This window comes from Alosa alosa, chromosome 1 (assembly GCF_017589495.1).
Source record: "Alosa alosa isolate M-15738 ecotype Scorff River chromosome 1, AALO_Geno_1.1, whole genome shotgun sequence".
Lineage (NCBI taxonomy): Eukaryota > Metazoa > Chordata > Actinopteri > Clupeiformes > Clupeidae > Alosa > Alosa alosa.
In genome coordinates this window covers 47,925,273-47,949,800 of record NC_063189.1, presented here as the reverse complement: position 1 = coordinate 47,949,800, position 24,528 = coordinate 47,925,273, and the positions used below count along the sequence as shown (strand labels likewise).

General features: G+C 44.2%; 1 protein-coding gene across 1 annotated transcript; it reads right to left on the bottom strand.

Moving 5' to 3' along the window:
• Window positions 1-194: 194 nt before the first annotated feature.
• Window positions 195-23,930, bottom strand: LOC125295758 (TGF-beta receptor type-1-like). The gene is made up of 9 exons (XM_048245216.1): window positions 23,767-23,930; window positions 15,603-15,857; window positions 13,816-14,052; window positions 13,018-13,248; window positions 12,561-12,728; window positions 11,822-11,978; window positions 8,697-8,821; window positions 7,672-7,802; window positions 195-4,906 (listed from the first exon to the last, which is right to left on the bottom strand). Exons 1-9 carry the CDS (start codon window positions 23,834-23,836, stop codon window positions 4,781-4,783), a joined length of 1,500 nt encoding a protein of 499 aa, XP_048101173.1. The 5' UTR covers window positions 23,837-23,930; the 3' UTR covers window positions 195-4,780.
• Between the last annotated feature and the right edge of the window lie 598 nt (window positions 23,931-24,528).

Genomic DNA, 24,528 nt, shown 5'->3' with positions numbered 1-24,528 from the left:
GATATGAACCTATTCAATCAATACAATCAACAAACCAGTCACTGCAAATCTTTGTTGTGTAAACAGAAGATGCTGGCAATTTATATTCAACATGAAGCCAGGACTTTCAGAGGAGTGTTTTGTGTACATGCTATTTTAATTCCTCGGATTTCTTGAAAATTGTTCTTGCCTCAGAAATGCAGACATGAGCCACATTCAACAGTAAAGATTTATTAACATAATTTATTAACATAACATTCTACCTTGCTAATGTTAGTTGGAACCATACATAATCAACTGGCTTCTAGCTTCCCACATTGAACATTCCTTCCTTTGTGCACTTTACAAAACAAACAAAACACTGTAAGCTAAGGATAGATAGTGACCTTAGAATAGGTCAGAGAATAACCATTCTTTTGACCAATGGAGAATGACCCATTAAACAAGGCTCTGTTCAGAACATGAACCGAGAGAAAAAGCAACATTCTTTCATATGCAAACCATCAAATACTGCAAAGGTATGAATAAGAGAGAAAAACATCTTTGCTACAATAATTTTCCCAATCCCCCCAAATGTATGTGCATTTTACACCCCCCCCCCCCAACACACACACCATGTAGATATGACATAAAAATGAAGTCAGATCTAGAGGACAAAATAAAACAATCAATAAAAACTTTATACACACTGAGGTAAACAAAAACATTGGTCTAAACAAGAGAGGTATTTTTACGCCTTATTATTTTCATTTGAGATTAAATAAACTTTCAAGATTTTGAGACTTCAAACTTCTTCAATTACAATTATGCTCTCTTGATCACATCATAACACAAGACACTTAAAAGAAAACTAACCAAAGGGTCAACATGCTTCATGAAGAAACTAGGCACTAAGCACAAAAAGAGAAATCTTCCAGAAGCCTGTATGCAATGGCCTTTGAGCAGCAAAGCAACTGTGGCAATGTTGTGAACAGTTGTTACAGCATAACCCCTATCTGTGCCCAAACCTTTTCCATTGGATGCTCCTTCAATCGAGGAACGCACGAAAAACAGAGGTATTTTGTATATGCATCCGCAATGTCCTGTCAGAACAAGCTCAGGTCCAAGCCTTTGCATTTTTTTTTGTATGAATGTACTGTACTTACTCCTATCAAATCAACAAAACTGTTAGTCTCTTGCATCCTTAAGACTAGGGCTAAATTATGGAATGTTTACAGTTAGATTAAGAATTGCTTTTTAGGCACCACCAAAATGCAGATGCAATGTCTAAATTACTTGTTTCTGTTGTTAGTTGTTTAAAGAGGACCATTACAACATTATATACTAAAGATTGCACAATGCTTAGAAAAGCTAGAGGCACTTCTACTTCAATCTGCCTTAAATCCAGATGATCATTTAACCCTCCCCCTTGCATATTAAAGCATATGTATTCCAGGCAGTGACTAGGAAGCCTCTTCTCTTCTGATAACCACCGAATGTAATGTCAGACACAACAATGCATTCAGTCATTTAGTAAATTGCAATTTAGGTTTGGGTCACAGAAGGGTGACAAAAGGCAATGGCCATCTTAGTAACCGGCAATGGCCATCTTAGTAACCGGCAATGGCCATCTTAGTAACCGACAATGGCACAGTAACACACATTTTCGACGGCAGTCTGGCTGACACCAAACCACTCCACCAGTCTGACCACTCGCCCAGACAACAGTGTTAACACAGCGACACAGCACGAAGAGTCACCACAGGAAGCCACGCCAGTCAAAAAAGAACTCTTGTTGCAAAAACTTGTTGGCTACCAATGAACAGGAATGCACGCACATAGTTACACACGTCGGACGCACACACGCGCGCACGTGTGTGTGTGTGTGTGTGTGTGCGCACACACTCCAGATATACAAAAGGTTGTGTACACATGAGAAGGCAATACTGAGCTGAGGATGTGTAGGTTGGTTCAGTCAGAGCTGGTGAGGCTTAAGAGGCTGTAGAAGAATACCTGGATGTCTGAGAGGAGAGGATACCTGGATGGGAGCTTTTGACCATCGAGTTTTAGAAAAGCAAAAAATAGGCTGCTGGTGATTCTGGAATGCTGCACAGGAGCAGGGCAATGAATGCTATAGGAGAAAGTGTCAGTGGAGGTTCAAAGGAGTCTCCACGAGCTGCTTGGTAGGCAAGGCAGGCCCCTGGTCTCACCTCTCTGGAACAGAGGAGCTATTTTTTTGGTTCACCGTATATCATAGCAGCATGCGTGCATGATCCTGTCCTTAAACCTCTTAAAAAAAATAATAAAAAAAATCACTCCACAACAGAACACATTATGACAATGCCTTGATAAGACCAGGAGGACCAGCACCCTGCACTGTAATTGAGCTATTGAAATCCCCAAAAAAAAGCGTATTGTGTGCATGGTGCAAAATGGCACGAGAGAATTTCAGGCACTTTTGAGGCACTGAGCTCCCCCAAAGCACAATGCTTTCCTTTCAAATCCACCAATGCAATGTTTCCTTTCAAAACGTAATGTGACATCTTCTAAGCATATTCTCTCTCACACACACACATACACAAACACACACACACACACACGTCATCTGACAATGCCTGTAAAAGACTCTTTTTGTCTCTTGAACTAGAGCGGCAAAGCTTCCTGCTGAAAGCCTGTCCATAATGAACATTAGGAATCCATAGTCACACGTTATAGCAGCTACATATTCAAAATTCACAGATTCAACCCATATAGAAGATGACCTCTGGCAATGAAGAGGTCAGTAGGTAAAGACCTTACTGCTTTAGACAGCACTGTCAAAGACCATCAGCTGTCTTAATGGTCTAATCAGGGTTGTAACAGCTATAGGAGAAAAAGTAATCTGCCAAAATAAAATTGGCTTTTCTAATGATGAAAAGGCAGCATGGACACATGAAACGATATGAAAAAAGGACAGAGGACTACATTAGTAAATTCTGCAAATGTTCACTATGTTTTCTGATATAAAAGGTAATGCAGTTGAATGCTAACGTGAACATGGCATGGGTAAATGCAACAAAGAAAAAAGGCCAATTATTACTGAACATATTATCGTCTTCATAAGGAGAGCACATGAGATATTTTCAGAGATGCACCGATAGATCGGCTGGTGACCGGAATTGGCTGATTTTTACGCAATCGGCCATGACAATATTTTTGTATTTTTAGTTGGATATTGGATGAGAGAAGAAAAAAATGGTTGTTCCATAACACAGTGCATTTAGTAGTGTGTGAAATTAATGTCCCAGATACAAAATAATTATTTGTGTGTGCTGTAAAGTGGTTAGAAGAAGCGAAAATCGGTATCGGCAGGTCAAACTATGAAAAATCGGAAATTGGAACCGGTCCAGAAAATTGCAATCGGTGTATCTCTAGATATTTTCATTCTCATGTGTTGTATCAAGGTCAATATTAAGTCACAAAGCACTGCTCTTTACTTCTGTGAGTGTTACCGTGACTCTTGAGTCCTGAACTGACATGAATATACTGTAACTAGTCTACATGCCGCTTGTTGAAACCTCCCTTGCTAGTTCACCTTTCACTGCTACTGATAAACCTGTCAATCAACCTGTCACTTTGACACAACTCTGTTTTGGTCACAGACCAGAGACCAGCTCAAACCGGTGAGCACGCTACACTCTGGCAACACTTTCTGAGACAATGTAACAACACACACCCACACAAACTCACCGTCATTCACAACTCGGGAGGTCCTCATACTGAACCATCAAAATGACCCAAAAAGGTCAGATGAGCACAGTTTGAACACCATGTCATGGTTTGCAAAACAAACAAACAAACAAACAACACTGCAGTAAATGTGAAAAAATACAGAGGTATCAATGATCTCTACAGCTGTATGTATGTACACACACATACACAGCACACCGTGTTCACCTGCCCATATGTACGTACGCATAAATACTTCAGCATACAAAACCATGACAAGCAGTTTTTTTTCTCAATGAATATCTACATGTATGGATACATATATACAAAACAGTGAGCATACATATTGCATATGTCACGTGGTGTGACCGCAGAGACACTGAACGAGGCCCTGCCCACAAGTGCCACTCGAGAATGAAACGGAGCCTGTGTGGGTTGAGGGGGCGTCCAGAGTCCAGGGGGGGCTGTAGGTACCTGACGCAGTGACTGAGAAAAGACACCATATTCCCTCTCATGTCTCTCCTCTGGTCCACTGAGGCACGGGTCTCTCTTTGTACATTGCTGTTTGAACCCAAGAGATTTATCAAAAAGAGGATGGTGCGTGAGGTGATGTGCGTTTCCATTCAGCTTATCGGACTCTTCTTGGTCTTCCTGTGCTGCTCTGATGTGCCACTGAAGCAAAAGGCCATTGGCGCCTGGCAGACGGTGGTTATGAAGGAGGTGGAGGGGACACTCTCCTCCCTACACTGAGTGGCCTATAGTCTCCTCCCCCTGCCCAGTCATACCTCCAGAGAGCCCAGTCCACGCCAACTCCTTCATGAGGGTGCATGCACGCCGGCCGCCAAGCTTTTTCATGAAGGTGGCCTTGCCGCATGGTCACTCCCGCCCCTCAACAGCTGCTTCAAAGCTAAGCCCAGCTGGACTGGGCTCTGGACCCTGATGGGTAATAAATACTTGAAGAGAGAAAAGTTCCGCCCCGACTGACTCTCGGATCAAAAGAGGCTGAGATATTGCTGAGAGACAGAGACGGAAAGAGAGATAGAGAAAGAAGGAGGGGCAGAGAGAGAGAGAGAGAGAAAAAAAAAGATGGTCCATGAGCTCTCTCTCTCTCTGTCTACATCTTGATTCCCTCCTGCTGGCTGAGCTGGGAGAGGGACTTCTTGATGCGCAGGGCTGTGAGGCGTGCAGCCGCGTTGGCATACCAGCACTCTCTCATGATCTTGGCCATCACACGCAACGCCTGAAGAAACGCAAACAACAAACAACACACACACACACACACACACAACAGAGATCAATCTCAATGGCATTCCTAGCCTGAGCCACAATCCTGATAATAACTCCAGTATCAGTAAGACAAGGTAAGGTACCAGTGCAATACTAAAGGAAAATTCTGCCGATTTTTCAGGTAGATCTCAACAATAGGTACTACCTAGCTTGAGTTGCTGCAGCCAACAGCTACAGTTGCCAGGCAGCTACACTCTGGGGGCACGAACATGGGGGCTAATGAACATGCCCCCAGAGTGTATCACTGTAGCTGCTTGCAGTGATACTGCTGGATCAGAGTGGGTTTAATAAACATAATAAACCTTTCTCTTACAACCAATACGCAACTGCTAGTTTTGACTACACACACACACACACACACACACACACAGCAGCCTTGAAGATCTACAGTATGTGCCTGCCGTCTAGTGGAGGGAGGGTACTGAATAGGCAGCAGCGGAAAGCTCTCTGAATGGGAGCAGAATGTGAAGAAAGCCTGCACGGCTCCTCAGACCAGGGCTCCATCCAGGGCAGCTCTGTCTAGACAGCACATTCTGTTCACAGAGCACAGCACCAGAGCCTGCCGTGTTTTTATATCCTGCACGAGGCCTCGCTGAATGGTAACTAATGGCGCAGGGCTGAGTCACGTTTCAATGTGTGAGGGGACAGCAAATGTACAAGTTACACAAGCTCACACTTGTACACTCACTACTTTACATTGCATCAAAGTGTAATTTCTTCAGTTGTTGTCCCATGAAAAAATATAATAAAAAAATATTTGAAGAAATGTGAGGGGTGTACTCACTTTTGTGAGATACTGTATTATAATGCACAATTCTAACAGACAAGACCCATTCCCTGTGCTTCCTCCTTTTTCATTTGTTCAATGCACACTTCATTCACTCAGTTACAGTTTTTCCTTAGCTGCTTTGGCGCATTTCTCAGATCAGAATTGAAATTCTGAGAACTATTTGTTAAAACTCCATATCATCTTATCACTGCAGGTTCTCTGCATCTTCATCTTAATAGCAATGCTTTAGTAAATCCATGCCAGTGATTTTGTACAAACATTTGCTTTTTTGTTGTTGTTTTTTTTTTTCAATTGTTAATGTTATGTTGGTCAAAATGCAGTATACTGGTTCCCTGCTGAATAGTCCTACCACATAAAACAAATTGGCGTTATTTCATCGCTTGTGTCATTGCATGCAAATGTGTTGGACTAATTGTTATGTAACCGATCTCACTGAAAATTAATTACTTGCTGCTCCCACATTTAAACCGTCTAGGTCATTATTTGACAATCAGTGTGTTTTAAGTGTTGTAGCCTATAGATCGCCACGCTGTGGCGCCCCTGGTAGTTTGGCGCCCAGGGCAATTGCCCAGAATGTCCATGCCTTCCACCGGCCCTGCATCCGTCTTGGATTACTCAGTTTGGCTGAGCGGCCAGATCTAGGAAGACTGTTGGTTGTTTCAAACGTTTCCATTTGAGAATGATGGAGGCTACCGTGCTCTTGGGCTCTTATAATGCTGCAGAAATGTTCTTGTATCTTTCGCCAGGTCTGTGTCTTCACACAACCCTGTCTCACAGGTCTATGGACCATTCTCTTGACCTCGTGGCTTGGTTTTCACTCTCACATACACACATCAACTGTGAGACCATATATAAAGGGATGTGTGCCTCCTAATAAATTACAGTGAATTCATTTAGGCACAGGTGGACTCCAATCAAGTTGTAGAAGCATCTCAAGGACCACTGATAGAAGTAGGATGCACCAGAGCTCAATTGCAAGCGTCATATCAAAGGGTCTGAATACTAATGTATATAGAATATTTCAGTCTGAGTGTTGGAGTATTGTGTGTAGATTAATGAGAAAAAAAAGAATTGAATCCATTTTAAGATGAGTCTGAAACATAACAAAATGTGGAAAACTTGAAAGGGTCTGAAAACTTTCCGGTTGCACTGTATATGTACGGTGTCCAACTATGTATGTATGTGCTACCGTGTGTGTGCCCATATGGGATGTAAACTGCCTGCTCCCCGCAGGCTTGAGAAAGTGAATAAGGGAAATCCAAGCAGTCCTCTTTAATATTCAGCAGCCCACTCATCAATAGTGTCTTTTACTTACGGCCCTCAGCCTGGCAGCCTGCGCCGGCACAAGAGGGACTATTAGATTAGCCTGGCTTTTATGACTGCAAATTGGCTGTAATCTAATTGTCTGTTTCCCAGCAATAAAAAGCACATTGCTACAGATGCAGTGACGAGCTCGGCAGCTAAGTGTGATGAAGCAGCAAGCTGATTGAGAGTGAGACAGAGACAGAAAGAAAGAGGGAGAAAGAGAGAGAAAGAAAGAGAGAGATGCAGAGTGTATGAATAGGAGAAATAAGTAAAAGAAGAGAGGGAAACAGTGATAGAGAAAGATAATAGAAGAGAAAGAGATCAGATTTTGAATGTTTATGTGAGAGAGAGAGATATCATTCTTTGTTTCTCCACAGTTTCTCTATAACTGTATGTTCTTCTGTTGAGAGGGGTCAAGGGAAATTAAACTAGAACCACACTGTTGCAAAAGCTGAAATCGTGAGATGCAGGCTGGCAGCACACGACTACTAAACCACACACCTCCCAAAACCTGTGGGAAGGGAGGCCACAAACACTGGACAGAACTCTTTAAATCAGGTATAGACCTGGCTTTACAAAAAATATAGCCTAGAGTGGAGAAGAAAAATATTTTCTGTCAATACCTCGCAGCTCTGCCACCTATTGGGGATATTGGGCCGTAGCTTCTGGTCACACACCACCCTCTTCATCTCCTCCACAGAGGGGTCGGACTGCACCAGGTCGTAGTAGGGCAGCTGGTAGTCTTCATGGATGCCTGTGAACACATGTGGACATGAACTCACTCTGAAGGGAAGTAAAACTTTGTTTATCACTCTTTAAATGGTTATAAGCCTTTATTTATCACTCTGCAAGGAAAGAAGACGTTTATAGTTTATAATATCTGTTCTCAAACAAGAGAGACTGCACTCTTGTTAAAGGGACACCAGGCAACGTTTTTGTGTTAATTAATCATCTTCGTAAGTCGTTATATGGTGAAATGACTCATTACAGGGCGAATGAAGACTCTCTCGCCCGCCTCTACTGCCTGTAGGAAGAATATCCCGCTTGCAAGTTCAGTGTATCGTACCCGCCGACCTTTAGTCTCAGACATCATGAGAAGCAGGATCAGTTTACATCCTGCATCCACAGCACAGAGGCAGGCTAACGAAACGCAAACGTGTGTATAATGGCAGAGCCGGCGAAGAAGCAGCGAAAACCCTTGACGGAAGATGCAAAGAAAAGGAAAAGAGCTTCAGACCGAGCGAGGGCTCGCACACGTATCGACACATACAAACACTAGGGGAAGTTTCGTAGAGAAAAAGCATCAGGCTTGTTTGGTGTCCCTTTAAGTTTACATATGTAAACAAATATTTATACTAACTCTCACTTCTGAAAATATTGGCCCAATTTAGTTACTGTAGTCCTTGACAGTTCGGTTTCTTACATTGTAACCTGTACATATGTACATTGTCCTATGAATTTAATAGTGTATAAGATGGGATAATAACGTGTACATCACGTGAGATGTTACTTATATTTTCCAAATGAACATAGAATTTGCCGGATAGTAGCACAATGCATTTAAACCAATGTTACAGTGAAGTACTGGTTTGATTTGCTATAACTCTATGAACAGACAACAAATAAAACATCTATTTGTACTGTGTACCTCCTATGGAGCACCTCCGTGCAATCTCCCAGAACACCAGCCCGATGGCGTAGATATCTGCCCGCTTGAAGGATTCAAAGTGTTTCATGTTTATGGAGTCGTCCAACACCTCTGGAGCCATGTACCTGCAGTGACACACAAAGCTCCTCTCAGCTCTCCAGAGGGCACTCTTCACATCAACTACATGCTGTTTTGAGGCAAATGGCATCACAAACGCCATCACAAACGAGTCAAATCTCCACACAAGTAGTCAGTTTAGAGCAAAGGTTTTCAACCAGTGGTCCGCAGCCCACTTGTGGTCCGTGACCATGGATTCAGTAATGTAGTTTCAATGTGGGAATCAGTATTTTTATTCAGTGGTGGTCCTGGGGTTGCCTATTTAGTCAGAACGGTGGTTCCTGGTTCACAATCAGTTGAAAACCCCTGATTTAGAGTTTAGATTCTCTGCCCGAGCCGAACTTGACCCGACCCGACCCGCGGGCCATGCGCAGTGTCTCCTCCACTTTCACTCTGGACCTGCTGTGCTGTATTGTGTAGCTTAAGTGCAACGTGGAGCTTAAAAATGTAAAGAAAAAATAAAAACAGGAGTATTAACTTTGTGCAAGTTTGGAGGAAAGTCGGAGGTATGGAACCATTTTAAACAAGTCGTGGGCAGTGACAACTGGAGCTGGAGAACTGGCAGAGGCACAGCAGAAATTGAGAAATGTCTGCTCTGTTTCAGTTTTTTACAACTGTTTGTGTGTTTGTGTGTGTGTGTGTGTGTGTTGGGTGCAGTTGGTTATGTATATATTCATAGGCCTATAGACCCTTTTAACTCCAGAAACGAATATGCATGTTCCTAAGGCATTGGACAAATGGGCAATGCACAAATCTGCATTGTCTATCTGCATTGGTTCTGAAATCCTCTATGAACAATTTGAAAGGGTCTATACTTATATAGAGTATATCTATTCATAGGCCTACTGTATACTAAGACAATTATTGGATGGTGGTCAGTAAAGTAATGAGTATGTGTGTGCAGTGTGTGTGCGTGAGTAGAAGACTGTATGAATGAATGAATAAATTAATGAGTGTGTGGCTCAGGGGGCCCTGAAGCCCAAGCCTCTGCATGAAGTTGCTACTATGTTCTCCACCCTACTCTTCTCTTTCCACAAAACTTGTCAGAAATCATCATTTAAAGGGTTATTTTTAAAATGCTCTTCCAGGGGATCATGTCCCCGGACCCAGCTTAACTGTGGGGGTCCTTTTGTATATGTGCCCAGGGGCCCATAATCCGTCCATGCCTATGTCCGATGTCCGTCAAAAGTTTGGAACGTCCTAATTAGCTGACTTGACTAATGACTTGTTTATGATTTTTAAAAATATTTGTGCATGGTGGGAGATATACTGAAATTCTGTTTGGGGGCCCCCCAGACCCCACCACAGATTTGGTCCACCTACATTGTTGACATCATGGCTACGGCCTTCGTTGACACTGAAGACTCGCATCCACTTAGCATCAAGGAGGATGAGTAGAGGAGCAGCACTGTGTGTGTGTGTGTGTGTGTGCGTGCACACAAGAGAGAGAGATAGTGTGCATCAGAGAGAGAAGTACAGAAGAGAGATTCTGCCCAGAGGTGATAATAAAGGGGCTTGAGAGAGAAGGTATGATGTGAGCATGTGTCCAAAGACACCAAGTGTGTGTGTGTGTGTGTGTGTGATGGTGAGTGTGTATTTGTGTGTGATGGTGTGTGTGTGTGTGTGTGATGGTGAGTGTGTATTTGTGTGTGATGGTGTGTGTGTGTGATGGTGAGTGTGTATTTGTGTGTGTGCATGTGAGAAAGAGAGGCGGGGGGCGAGAGAGAGAGAGAATGGGGGAGGAAACTCATCCATCACAACTTCTCCTCTCAGATCAGCAGTGACAGATTCCTGCAGTGCACTGCAGAGAGCAGCTCCTGCTCACAGCAATGACACACACACACACACACACACCTAGACAACTCCTCTTCAACAACGGCCCTCCTCTCCACAAGCTCCCACCCTACACATTGCACCCTATAATCATGGCTTCAGGCTAAACAGTTCACCCTCCCTCGGTCTATATTTATCTCCGGGTGTTTTGTTTAGTATTTCGCAGGCTGCCTGTCCTGATGGCACGCGCGGGGATGCTGCTCTGCATTCGCCCTCTGCCTTAAATACCAGCAGATGTGTTCTGACGAAGGGTAAACCAGTGCAAGAGTCCCAGCAGCCCTCTCCATCTGTTGCCCTGAGCAGCCCTTACCAGGGCATTTGAAAAGGCCCCGGCATACAGGGGTGGGGGCGCCGGGGGGCATACAAGAAGGCTCACTTCTCTCTTTTCCATTAGTGTCCTCCAGGCACTGTTATCAGGATGACCGATGATGAGCCCTCTGACAGGCAGCACTCCTTCAATCCCCTCAAGGCAATCACGAGAGAGAGAGAGAGAGTGAGAGAGTGAGAGAGAGAGAGAGAGAGTAAGAGAGAGAGTCATCTGGCTCTCTCATCTCTATCGCACACTTCCCACTGTGCTATGGGCGGACTGAGACAGCGCACATGAGGATTAGCTCCCTGGCTGCAAGATATACCAGGAGGTTTGGTGTAACAATTTATGTGGGTTTATGTCCTTGTGCACACGTGACACATAGCAGCCATCCAATGTCACTTAATCCGATGCCAACATCTATAATGCAGAAGACGAGCAATGATTTATAACCCCGAGTCTTGTGGCTTATGCCTTATGCATGCAAGTTGTGCACTATGGATAGAGACTTTAAGGGATGTTTTTTTTCTATAAAGTCATTACACTATTATAATGACCTATAACTTGTTGCAAGACTCTGGAGCTGCAATGAGATGAGTGTGATACTTTATAGTACCATATATATAACTGCATAATGCATGAGCAACACAGAGTCCAATTTCCCATGAACTGCTCCACGACACACTTCAGTAAATCCAGGCATAAGCACCACTCTATACTTATATTTAGTATATACTATACATACTTATACTTACTTATACTATATACTATACATACTTATACTTACTCACACATCAACCACACATGTACCAGGGAGGGACAGTAATGGGTGAATGGCTACTGTGCTATAAAGATGTGTGTGAGTTACCTTTTGGTGCCTACTCTGTGGTTGGGTGCGATGTCAATGGTGTCTGTGGCAGAGTCGTGGCGCACTGCCAGGCCCAAGTCGGCGATACAGCAGGTGCCATTCTTCTTGACCAGGATATTCTTGGACTTGAGGTCACGATGGGCAATGGCAGGCTTACCTGAGAACAGACAGAGACACAAGGTCATTGTCAGTCGTTAGAGGACAGGCTCTGTGTGTGTGTGTGTGTGTGTGTGTGTGTGTGTGTGTGTGTGTGTGTGTGTGTGTGTGTGTGTTGCATACAGATTAGAGGTGTGTGTCCAAATTGCATACAAATGTTTTTTTGTATTCTTTCGCCTAATCTATCTCTGAACTGGAAGACACAAGGCAACTTCTCTGTATTTGCATGCTTTTTGTGATTGTAATAATACGAGCCTATTGGTAGACATGAATTTCAACCAGCTTACCATTCTACTGCTGTTTTATATGTTTTTGTTATTGTAATTCCAGGTAACATGGGGAGGGGCTCAGGTACAGTTGGGGCTGCAGCTACTTTACAGTGCTGGGCTGAGTTCACCCGTAACAAACAGAACTAACCCGTAACTACATTTAGAGCTTTCTTTGCTTTTGTTTTGACAGTCCAGTTTCCCTTGGGATGAATAAAGTATTTCTGATTTGATCTTATCTTCTCTTAATATTGACCCCTCCTCTTTCTCACACACACACACTTGAAGATCCAGTCTGTGAATAAGGCGAGACTCACCCTGAGTGCCCACTATCTCCATGTGGAGGTGAGCCAGGCCACTGGCGGTGGACAGAGAGAGCTTGATCATGCCTTCCACTGTGACTGTGTATCTGTTCAGGTAGTCAAAAAGGGAACCATGCTCGTGGTAATCCGATACTAACCACAGCTGGGTCCAAGTGCCATTATCTGTGGAGAGAACACACAAACACACGCATAACACACGCATAACACACACACACACACACACACACACAATCTTTTTTGTTTCCTTTGCAAACCAAGCTGAAAACTTAAAGTGGTCTTATTTTTATTCTGCAAAGTTATGAAACCTTCTCAAAAATCCAGCTTTGAGGAATAAGTCCCTCAGTGAACTAATAACTAATAGGTGTTCTGTTCCTCTTAGTTAACTCTTAGTAAGAGTTCCTTCAGGCTCCTCCAGGAACGCCCAATAGGGGACAAGGATTTGTCTTCTCACCTTTGTTGTCGGCGGCGATGAAGCCCAGGATGTTCTCGTGGCGGAGCATGACGGTCTGGTAGATCTCCGCCTCACGGAACCAGGAGCGTTCCTCGCGGGAGGAGAAGATCTTCACAGCCACCTCCTCCCCCCGCCAGCGACCGCGCCACACCTCGCCAAAGCGGCCCTTCCCAATGCTTTCCTGCAGGATGATGGTCCTGGCGATGGTCCTCTGCACCAGCAGCGGCAGGCCTGCCACAACCCAACAAAGAAACAAATCAGAAGATGATTCTACATCTTTGCTTCACGCTGAATTCAGCTATATAAATAAACAACTAACACGAGTTCCAACTAGCTGAGTACTGCTAGCACATCATAAGCCTCGGTTCTCAGTAACCTGTGGAGCAGGACAGCATGTCCTACCAACTATTTCCCTTCAGGCTACTTCAGACAACAAACTACTTCAGACAGCCAAATTATTTCCTTCAGACAGGCATTTAGAAAGCTTTATGGCTCTTCAAAGTTTGATACATTTATCAAAATAACTGAGTAATATTTATGCGTTTCCCCTGCTCCATTATTGTTCCCCCTACCTGGCAGCATTTCCTAAGAAACGACGAAGAGGTAGAGGCCTACCTGAGCCGGAGCCTGAAGTGGTCATGTCGTATATGAAACGACGAAGAGGTAGAGGCCTACCTGAGCCGGAGCCTGAAGTGGTCATGTCGTATATGAAACGACGAAGAGGTAGAGGCCTACCGGAGCCGGAGCCTGAAGTGGTCATGTCATTATATGAAGCAGCCGAAAGAGGTAGAGGCCTACCTGAGCCGGAGCCTGAAGTGGTCATGTCGTATATGAGCTCCTTCAGCGTGGTGCCGTCGGCCAGGAACGGGTGCTCCATGGAGGGGTCCTCCTCGCTGGGCACGCGGTGGTGTATGACCGAACGGCTGTGGCACACGTAGAACACCAGCACCAGCACGAAGCACAGCACGACAACGGGCCCTGCGATCACGGCCGCCAGAGCCACGGGCCCTAGTGCCGGACTCCTGGGGGTGGGGTCTGAGAGAGAGAGAGAGAGAGAGAGAGAGAGAGAGAGAGAGAGAGAGTGAGAGAGAGAGAGATCATCTCTTAGCTGGACACATAACATGAGAGAACCTTTGAATAGTAGGTAAGAGAGTAAAAGAGCAAATATTGCATCAGTATTAGCTAACACACAGCCCTCACTGTAGCATCAGTATTAGCTAACACACAGCCCTCACTGTAGCATCAGTATTAGCTAACACACAGCCCTCACTGTAACATCAGTATTAGCTAACACACAGCCCTCACTGTAGCATCAGTATTAGCTAACACACAGCCCTCACTGTAACATCAGTATTAGCTAACACACAGCCCTCACTGTAACTGGTACCCAAAGTGGTGCATTAGGTGCATGGAATCAAGGTCATCAGGAATCATTCTGACCTCATACAGCTAATGAAGCTTAAAAAACACTGCCTTCATTGTAGTGACTGACAGTAATTAAGCCAAATGTGTATTCACACTTCCAAATATTTATTTATTAAAGGTTGTTTCAGCGATTTCAGGCCCAAATATAAATGATCTCATTCATCTAATCTTTCCTAACGATCTACTAGCTGTCTAACCCATAAGGAGGCCGTCAAAAAAACGCGTCTCTGTAGGCAGCCTAGGCTCCAAGATCTGTACACAAAAACAATTGCTACCAACAAGGGTTGGCAACCCACTCATAAAGTGTTTCAACCAATAACCGACGAGATGCGCGTTTAGCAGAGTTTTAATTGCACGGGAGGGAGGGGGAGGGAGTAGCGAGCTAGCTCTCTGTTTTGTTTGAACATCAACAGAAGTGAAGTATCCCCGCTATCGCTGATACAACCTTTAACCCTGAGCCAAAGCAACCGAAGAATATCTGAAAGAGGTGTAAGCTGAACATGTTTCATACAAGCAGTATTTCAGCCTGAACTGAAGAAATGCTTACTAGCAGCAACCTCCTGTTGACCCTGACCCTGCCTATGCCTGTCTGCTTTGCTCTCATGTCTGTCTTTTAGGGGTGGAGCTAGCTTAGCAGGAAGGTGCGCCTCATCATCATAATCATGTCATAATCACATACAATGCTATCTGGCGGCGGTGCAGTTGTTCCCTCTCTCTCAATCAGAGCATGCATCGCTGTTGTCTTTTGTTTGATTTCTACACATCACTCTGATTTACACTGTTTTCTTACCATCACACATTTATTCTGCCTGAAAATCATGTTTCAGTACATATTTACTTTAATAAATATGTTTTTTGTTAAGCCACCACAAACAAGCCTGGTGTTTATAACACTCCTCTGACCATTTTCTGACTATTCACATTGAAAAAGCCTGACATGTCACCAAAAACCTTACACAAAGAATTCTATTTCAGTTCAATTGTATGGTAGGTGTTGTATAGCTCAAGGCTCATAGCCAACCCAAAGCAATGGTGGTAGTGGTAGTGTGGGAGTCATGGGGGGAAAGGGGTGAAGTAAGAAACTGAGTTGTGAGGCAAGCAGCAACTAGCAGTAAGGGTGACAATAGCACAAAGAGATTGTCTGTTTCTCAAAGGCTCACCTGGAAAGTCGACGTAGTCCACAGGGTCCTTATTGCACATGTCAAGGCTGCAGCAGTGAGGATACACGCCGTTGCCCTCCTTGGTGGACGGGGCGCACAGGAAGGGGCGGTCCCTGGGGATGAGCTCCGCCTCCCGCAGGCACATGGAGCCGGTGGCCACAATGCGCCCGCTGCTGTGCCGGACAAGGCTGGCGAAGCACAGGCCGTCTGTGTGGCACGTGCTGTTCACACATCTTTCACAAAAACACTGCAAGCCTGAGAGAAAGTGTGACACACACACACACACAGAGAGAGAGAGAGAGAGAGAGAGAGTGAAGTACTCACAATGTTGAAGGAGGTGGCACTTTTGAGGAAGTTTACTTGTGAAAAGAAAAGACTTGGGAGTTCTAATCTCTGCTAAATCCAGCTGAGCAGACATCTAGAAGACCATCTAAAAGTTTTGCTGGGTAAGATAAAGATGCCACACCAGTTCAGAGTTTAAACGCGGAGCCAGCGGCCCAAGAAGACTGGCTTCCTTCAAGCAGCCTGGTGCCCCTCCACCGGGGGAGGAGGCCAAGCCGCTGGTGAGCCTCATGAGCACAGCCAACCCTTCCCATGTGCAGGTCAGACTCAGCGGCAGACAACACCACACAGCCACAGGCTCACCCAGGCATTCACACAGACACCGCAGGCCACATGTCAGCCAGTGTGGGATTTCCAAACGTCTAGACAGAACCTCAGCACTGGAATGAAACCACAGAGATGTCATTAAACTGCTCTGTGTAAGGAAAAGTCTGTTCCCCATTCTGTACGTGTATGGCAGAGGAGGAGGATACACAAGAGTGCAATGGAAAACATAGGAATAGGAGGAAAAAGTAGAGAAGAATCCACTACAACAGACAGAAGAGTGGCCAAGTACAACACAAATATTATTTCAGCACCCTACAAAAATCCAAGAGGTCACGATACACTGACACAAAATAAACCTGAGGCCAGTTCTACACTACCGCTAATAATAACAATACCTGCCAACTAATCAAATGGGAATCATCTTGTAACACTTCACTTGGACTAAGGCATAGGCTATAAACATTCCACTCTTGTGTGTCATTACTGATTAGTTATCATATCACTTGGTGTCCAACGATTTTAGGTGGCGTGCTATCAGTGTTATTATTGCCATGATGTCTCTTAGAGTTTCAGACGTCATAACAGTTTCCATCATGTGCTATGACGATGTCGTAACATGATTATGTTTTGAAAGCTGCCAAGATAGCACTGTTACATCACTACTACATATGTTAGAATATGAAATGGCATGACATCTTCATAATATAATTATGTCATGGTGGAGGGTTTTTTTAGTATTAAAAAGAGAATTAGACTAAAGTACAACTGCACTGACTACCTGTAATTTTGAAACTGTACCTACCTACCTGGCTCTACCTGGGGGAAAGGGCAAAACCTATATGACCGTGCTATGGTAGCACTAATGGTGGTCATAACAAATGTAAAACTACTGACATCATAATTTCAATCACACTGATGCCCAGGCATAATAAGTAGTGTTTTAGTCCAAATGCCTTAATTTAGACCTCCCTTGATGTTGCATCTCATTCTGCCACTCTCATCTCTAGTGGAACACTGGCCTCTTTTCATGCAATCATCCCTGGTTAAGATTTCTTCAGTTCACCGGTGCAACTGCCATGTCCTTTAGGCAGAGAGAAGCAACGGTCTGGGTCCTGGGTGACACAAAGGGTGGGGTGTGGTGGGGGGGGGGGGCGGGTAGTATAGCCCCTGAGCCTTCTAGTGCCAACGCAAGAATACCGAGCCTACCACTGGCTGGCAGAGGCCTCCTATGAGCTGAATGAGATGCAACATCAAGGGAGGTCTAAATTAAGGCATTTGGACTAAAACACTACTTATTATGCCTGGGCATCAGTGTGATTGAGATTATGATGTCAGTAGTTTTACATTTGTTATGACCACCATTAGTGCTACCATAGCACGGTCATATAGGTTTTGCCCTTTCCCCCAGGTAGAGCCAGGTAGGTAGGTACAGTTTCAAAATTACAGGTAGTCAGTGCAGTTGTACTTTAGTCTAATTCTCTTTTTAATACTAAAAAAACCCTCCACCATGACATAAAAGACGGCCTGTGTAAGATTGCACTACCCACGGAACAGACACGAGTCCTTCCCTATTAATTCACCATGATCGATGAGGACGCTGACCTGAATGTCTCTAGGCTCTTACATCAGACCCTAACAAACTGATGACAACGGATTGTTTTTTACAGGGAACATAAATTGGGATATATATATTCAAGAAAAGAAACTGAAAACCTTTAGAAAACTTGACAGACTGAAAGGATCATTCCCAGGTGAGGGCTGCATCATTTTAAGACACCACAAAAGTCAAATGCTCAGCATATACCTTGAACATATCAGTCTTCAAATCAATCAAAGAAAAAGTGATGATGAAAAAAGGTGTTTCTGAAACATGCATACACACATATGCAGAGAGAGGGAGAAATCTAGCACTATGAAGACAACTCAAAGCCCCTTTCTGTGAAGACAGGGCTTAAAATTAATTTTTCAAAATGGGGGGAAGTTGGGTGTTTGTGACAACACGTCATCATAAATTTGGTAACATATGATCGCTGTTTTGCTATAAAGCATCTTTCACATAATGAATGCGCACTCTAGAAAGTGAAAATAGGCCTACTATGCGTTCTACTATGCCTACTAACGTTCCTCAAATGGAGAACACATCACAAATCCAAGTTCTCGCGGCCTCATGGCCACTCTAGGCTATGTCGTGCTTCTGTGTTTGAAAAATTCCTAACAGTTCCTGATCGCTAAACTTTTGTTTTCCTTTCCTGTCGGTTAGCAGTTGATGTAGAAGCACCTAGCATAATTTGACTTCAGCACCCGCAAAGTGGTCCTGCGCATGTGCGTGTCTCTGAATGGGGCCCCGTTCAATTGAAGTCAGAAGTTTGTCCGTCCAGTCAATAGTCCCGCGTTCACGCCGCTCCATTATTAGATTAACATCATCAGACAGCACTGTAAAAGGTGTGCGGGAATTTCTCTCATTATGATGGCTAGAGTTGCGGGACTTGAACAAATGATGTGCAGTACCCGCAATCCCGCGCTGAAATGTAGGTCCTGGAAGACCTTGTACAGAACAACGCTTGCCTGACTAAGGAGGTTCTTAAAATCAACTTCTACTGTGTATGGGGTTGGGAGGAATGGCATCACATCATGGCACATGTAAGTTCAGCTCTGCTTCCTCAAGACACTATATACTCCTGCAGACCAGAGACAAAGACCCTGCAGTCGACAGTGTGTGCATGAGAGAGAGGATGAGGGTGGGGGCAGAGAGGAATGAGAGAGAAAAAGAGAAAGGGGGAGACAGAGAGATAGAGGGAGAGAGAGAGAGAGAGAGAGGATAGAAAGAATGGGCCAGCGAGGCAGAGAGGAGCCGAGTGGGGTTGGAGACACACCTCCTTTTTACTCGCTGCAAACCCCGAAAAAATGAATCAATTACCACTGTCGCCTGGCAACCAGAAATCACAGTTGCTCACTGATTTGCAGCTTGTACAGTTACCTTCAACTAAAGCCACAAATCACATTAATCACACACATGTGCACCCACAAACAAGCACACACACACACACCACATTAATCACACACATGTGCACTCTCACAAACAACCATATCCCGACCCATACACACACACCTCACACAGACATGCACATTGAGATACACATGGACACAGGCTTCACAAAGCATGTCTGCTGACCAGAGGCATGATGTACGAAAACGCAGCACAGTAATTGAAGCACAAGGGTCTTTTCCAACCTTTTCCTTCTTCAGAATCCTCTCATGCACACACACACACACACACACCTAAAGAAGCAACAGCTGCTACACTCTCCGCTCAAACCACAGCATGTAATAAGAATGTGCTTTCAGCCGAGCTGCGGCGAACTTAACCAAAGTCAAAGCAGGGTGACCTTTAATCTAGTCACTCGCGGTGGGACACCTGCAGGGGGGACATGCAGGCCTCATCTGTGACACATTCACGTCCCAGCAGGGGGTGCTTCGCAGCGGACACATCTACAGCATGTGGACCGTGCTAGTGTATGTGTGTGTCTTTGTGTGTATGTGTGTGTGTGTGTGTGTGTGTGTGTGTGTGTGTGTGTGTGAATCTGGCTGTCTGGAATAAAACTAAAACCCTTGAGGCATCTCGTGGAGCAGCAGCGAAGAAATAGTCATGGACTCAAGTGTCTTATGTGGACAGGAAATTGTGACGGTGGACGGTGTGAGCATGGTGAGTGGGGAGAAAGCAAGGCTGGGTGTGTGAGCGACATTTTTTTTTTTTTTTTACTGGCCAAACACTGAGCTCATTCCATTCCACTGAGCGCTTGGCCTGAGAGCGGACTCACGGTACAACAGCACACTACAGGAGAGTCACACTCAGGGACAACAGCACCAGCACCAAAAGCAATTCTCTCCACCTGAGGAGGCCCATTTCTGTCACACTCATCTGGAAATAAACAATTAATCTCTCTCTCTCTCTCTCTCTCTCTCTCTCTCTCTCTCTAGAAATGACACATCACCTGCCTTCCGCAGCCTGATCTGTGATTCCAAATTTCCTACTGTGAGTCACTGTAGCTCTGTTCAACACGGGAACCCCGTCTTCATTCATACAGTTCAATCATGAATATGAACCGTAAGCCTCAACTGCAGTAGGCCATCTCTGCAGTCGGTGATGTGAACAGTGAAGAATGAGATAGCTTCTGTTGCTGTGTCCATTTCAGTGGGTTCATTTGGCCATGCTGTGGGAATTGTGCAAGACATGTCGTGTTTCCCTTACTGCATGCTAAAAATGAATGTGCAGAATAGGTTAGGCTATAAATAAATGTGCAAGATAATGCACACTATAAAATAAAAAGTGCAAGGTGCAGCTTTTGAGGAGGCTTAGGTATCTGAGGTGGTCGCTAATGAGAACGCTTATCAAGCCTCTGGGATATCAGAGAGGCTCATAACAAGAGGCCCAATCAAGACTTGGCTTTGCCAGTTGTATCCAAACTGGACAGGGGGTCTCCATCAAGATAATTGAATTGTGATAACTGAAAAGGGTGCACATTACATTGGGGACTAATGTGTCACTAATGTATCTCTGTCTCTTGAAAATTCTTCTAACAAAAAATGACAAAAAATGGCAACCAGGAGACATACCTTCTAATCAGTCAAGGTTTGTCCTTATTCCTCATGTTATGTCTTGCAGTAATCTGAACAAAACCACAACATTGAGTCATTTTAAGAGCTACCTGCAACAAGATAAGGCTGAAATAATGTCACAATCAATGTCACAGGCCTGACCAAAGGCAGTGTTTTCCATCAAGAACTTCCACTCACTACGTTTTGCTGCTAAGTTTGTTGTGTTCCCTTCTGTGCAAACACTTTACATGCAGAACACAACACAGAAAAAAGGGGAAATATATATTGAATGGCAGCCAAACAACTGATAAAAAAGTAAGTACACAAACCAAGCAGGCAACAAGTTTACACACTCTGACTCTCTGCTGTGGTAAGTTGGGACCTGCGCATGGCCTTTGCACAGCAGCAAATAAACTGCAGGTCTATTCTGACATCCCCAAAACAAAACGGCAGCCATCCTAGTTTGTGATAAAATGCACGACACTTCTACCACCAAACTCAAAACTTAAATAATATCCCTGTCATGAATAAATAATAGGTGATTACTGGGATGAAATATTTAAAGCTTAAACTGAGAGCAGTCTGGGGTAGGACAGAACACTGACAGGCCAGTCAGTGTATCCAAACAACTCACCATGAAAATAGATGGACAGTATAAAATAAGCTCTCAACACAGATTACAGGGGATTCTATGTCTTGCTCAAAACATTGCTCTAAACTGGCAGAGTAAATTGAGCTCCAATGACATATATGGAGTGAAAGTTATAGGTTGCAGTGTATATTCAGTGACATTGCACATTGCAGCAGACAAACTTCTTACACAAACACAACACACAGACACACACACATAGACCAAATGATTTGTAAGAAGTAGCAAACAAAACAAATTTAAATATCAGTCTGAAAATTCCCTAAGTGTGTAGAGTGTAGCAAGTCCTTTTGCAATGTCTCATGCCAGTGTAGGCCAGCTAGAGTGAGGACACAGCAGTTAAGTCTGATAATAAATATATGTGCCATGTGTTTGCGAGACTGATGTTTTAAAAGCACATTGAATGACCTCTGTGTATGAAATGCGCTATATAAATAAACTTGGCTTGACTTGACTTGACTTAAAAGCCCTTCTTTCACATATATTACTTACACTGGTTTAAATTATAAATCACTGTGAATAACAAAAACATGTCACACCTCTGGCACAAGTAAGAGATGAGATTTCAAGCATGTAACCACATAACTAGCTTCAGTTAGGAACAAAGCTTGCAATGGGAAAGCCAGAACATGATTAATGATAATGATCTTTAAAATAGCATATTTAATGAAGCAACATGCATTATACTAATTCAATCGTCCAGACATCGTGGTTGCACCTAACAAATATTTTTCAGACTTTCAGGTTTACCATGTATGCTCTGGGTATATTGCTTTAACTAAATGTAACAGCTGTAGTCCCACTGCTTTGTCTACACAACACTGTAGCAGTAATGCTAATGTAATAATGTTTAATGTTATCCCACATGTATTACCACACTAGGAAACATAAGATGAGCTGAACAGCCAGTGCCAAAGCTTGGCAAAGCTAAGACACATCCCTGTCCTCTTTGTTTGACGGTCCTTCGGAAATCCTCGATGCAGACCAACAGGCTGAACATGTACGGGCTTCTGATAAGGACAGTACAGACAAAGCTTCTGGGGTGTGGACGGTCTGAAGTAGTTCTCTGCCTGTTAGCGAAATTGTGGAGAGCGAAGAGCATCACGGCTCACACACAGTCTATGAACGTGAGCTGCAATGTCACGGGCAGTCGTCACTTGTGTGCGTTTTGTTTGCTTTTGGTGACAAAAGTGTAGGTTAGTGATCATGTGCATTCTTGTGCATATGTGATCATGGGCATGTGCTATCATGTGAAAACTCATTCTCGCGAAGTGTGCACATGTTGCCACACACGGTCAATCCTATGTTTAATTTAGCGAAGGAAGAATATGCTTTTATTATCTACATTCCAATAGTGTATCCATAATGTAGCCCACATCAAGTACCAACGCCAATTATATGTAGGCTGTTACGCTTACACTCTAGTGGCATAGGCTATGGAGTCCGTGTCCGAAATTCTAAATCATGTCTCAATCCTTTACAAGAAATAGGTAATTTTGGGGTCTTTTTGTTACTAGGCTACTTGGATTCCTTAATGATACGAAAACCTCGCGTGTTGCGAAAACTCAGACGGAGTAGGCCTAATTACATGGGTTAAGGACTTGTAGCAAAGTAGCGGATTGCTTTAACACGTTATAGCGAGAAACTGATAACACATTTTCTCTACTGTTTACTTCCGTTAAGAACGGGTTATCGTTCCTGGATGCAGCAGCAGCTTGGCATATCTAGTGCACCAATAGCAAAATAGAGATACATAGTGAGTTCAGTAGCCTATCGTTGATTTTTGCCTTTCTGTGGTTGCCTTCTCTGAACTACATAGCCTACAACAGACAATTAGGCACACTGCCCCCCCGGCAGGCGGTTTGGTCCATCCGACCTGTCAGCTCAAAAGAATTGGGCCCTACAACCTTTAAGCTATCGGTATCAGGCTGTTCCTTAAACACTAAAAAACTGCACGCTGCTGTAACTGTTGCCCGTGGTGAGGATGTAACGTTAAATCAGAGAGGGAATAGAATGATTGGCAGGGATATTTCGCTTGCTCCAGCACAAACGAATTCCGCTGCATACGGCTCCGTACAAGCCAGCGACTTTTCTCTTTCTCTTCACTCAATGTGATTCAGTTATCTAGCCAGGATTTTCGCTTAACAATACACATTCCTGACGGCGCGGATCCCCCTGACCTGCGCCATCTTTGAAAACCGCTTTTGAGCTGCCTGTTTATGCTAAACACATGTGTGCACATTAAACTTGTAAACTGGCATACAACGCATACGGATATAATACAAGGTGCCCACAAATAGGCCTACTCACCTCGAGCTTCTTGTATTCCCGTCACGAAAAGAAGCGTAAATAACACTAAACAACAAGGTATGGCATCCATTGTGACTCGCACTAACACTCAACTAACTGGCCAGAGCGCCGTTTCACACTCAACTTCTCTGGTCATTGCTTAGGGGAAAAAAAACGTGGACCTGATTGGTCAACACAGTGAAAACACCCTGCCCAGACTGAACACCCCCTGCCCGCCCCCTCCTATCCAGCCTACCCTACTCCTTCAGTGCGAATGGAAGAGAAAGAGAGAGAGGGAGGGGGAGAATGATCGCTATAAGCCAAGCATAGGGTGATCGATATGTCCAATCAGCGCACCTGATGTTTCCTCTTTGGAAAGAAAATTACGCATAAGTGGACTATATGCCTACAACGGACACAAAAACGCGTGCTCTCTCTCTTTCACACACACACACACACACATATGAGAGAGAGAGAGAGAGAGAGAGAGATACACAGCCTATATTCAGCAGCATTAAAGTGCCATGATGTGAAGGTGAACAGCATCCATATGCCAAGATTTATAAGGATAATGTAATGAAATTATAATTACTACCAATTTGGCACTTTTTCATCTTCTATACTTAATGCCCATCTAAACATGAAGCCTGCTGATTTCAGAACTGTGCAAGATTAGTGTTACTCGTGCTCTCCTTGCGGGGCTGTAGTCCTTTGGAGCATCAGCCTCCACTGGCACAGATCCTGAGGTGGCACTCCACCCATCCTTTTGCCCATTCTTCAGAG

Bases quoted from the DNA above. Each gene is read 5' to 3' on its own strand.
- LOC125295758 (XM_048245216.1), bottom strand. From the start codon at position 23,836: ATGGATGCCATACCTTGTTGTTTAGTGTTATTTACGCTTCTTTTCGTG. The intron at 12,729-13,017 runs GTGAGAAGACAA...TTCTCTCCACAG, and splicing joins CATCGCCGCCGACAACAAAG to ATAATGGCACTTGGACCCAG. The intron at 11,979-12,560 runs GTGAGTCTCGCC...GTCTGTTCTCAG, and splicing joins GGAGATAGTGGGCACTCAGG to GTAAGCCTGCCATTGCCCAT.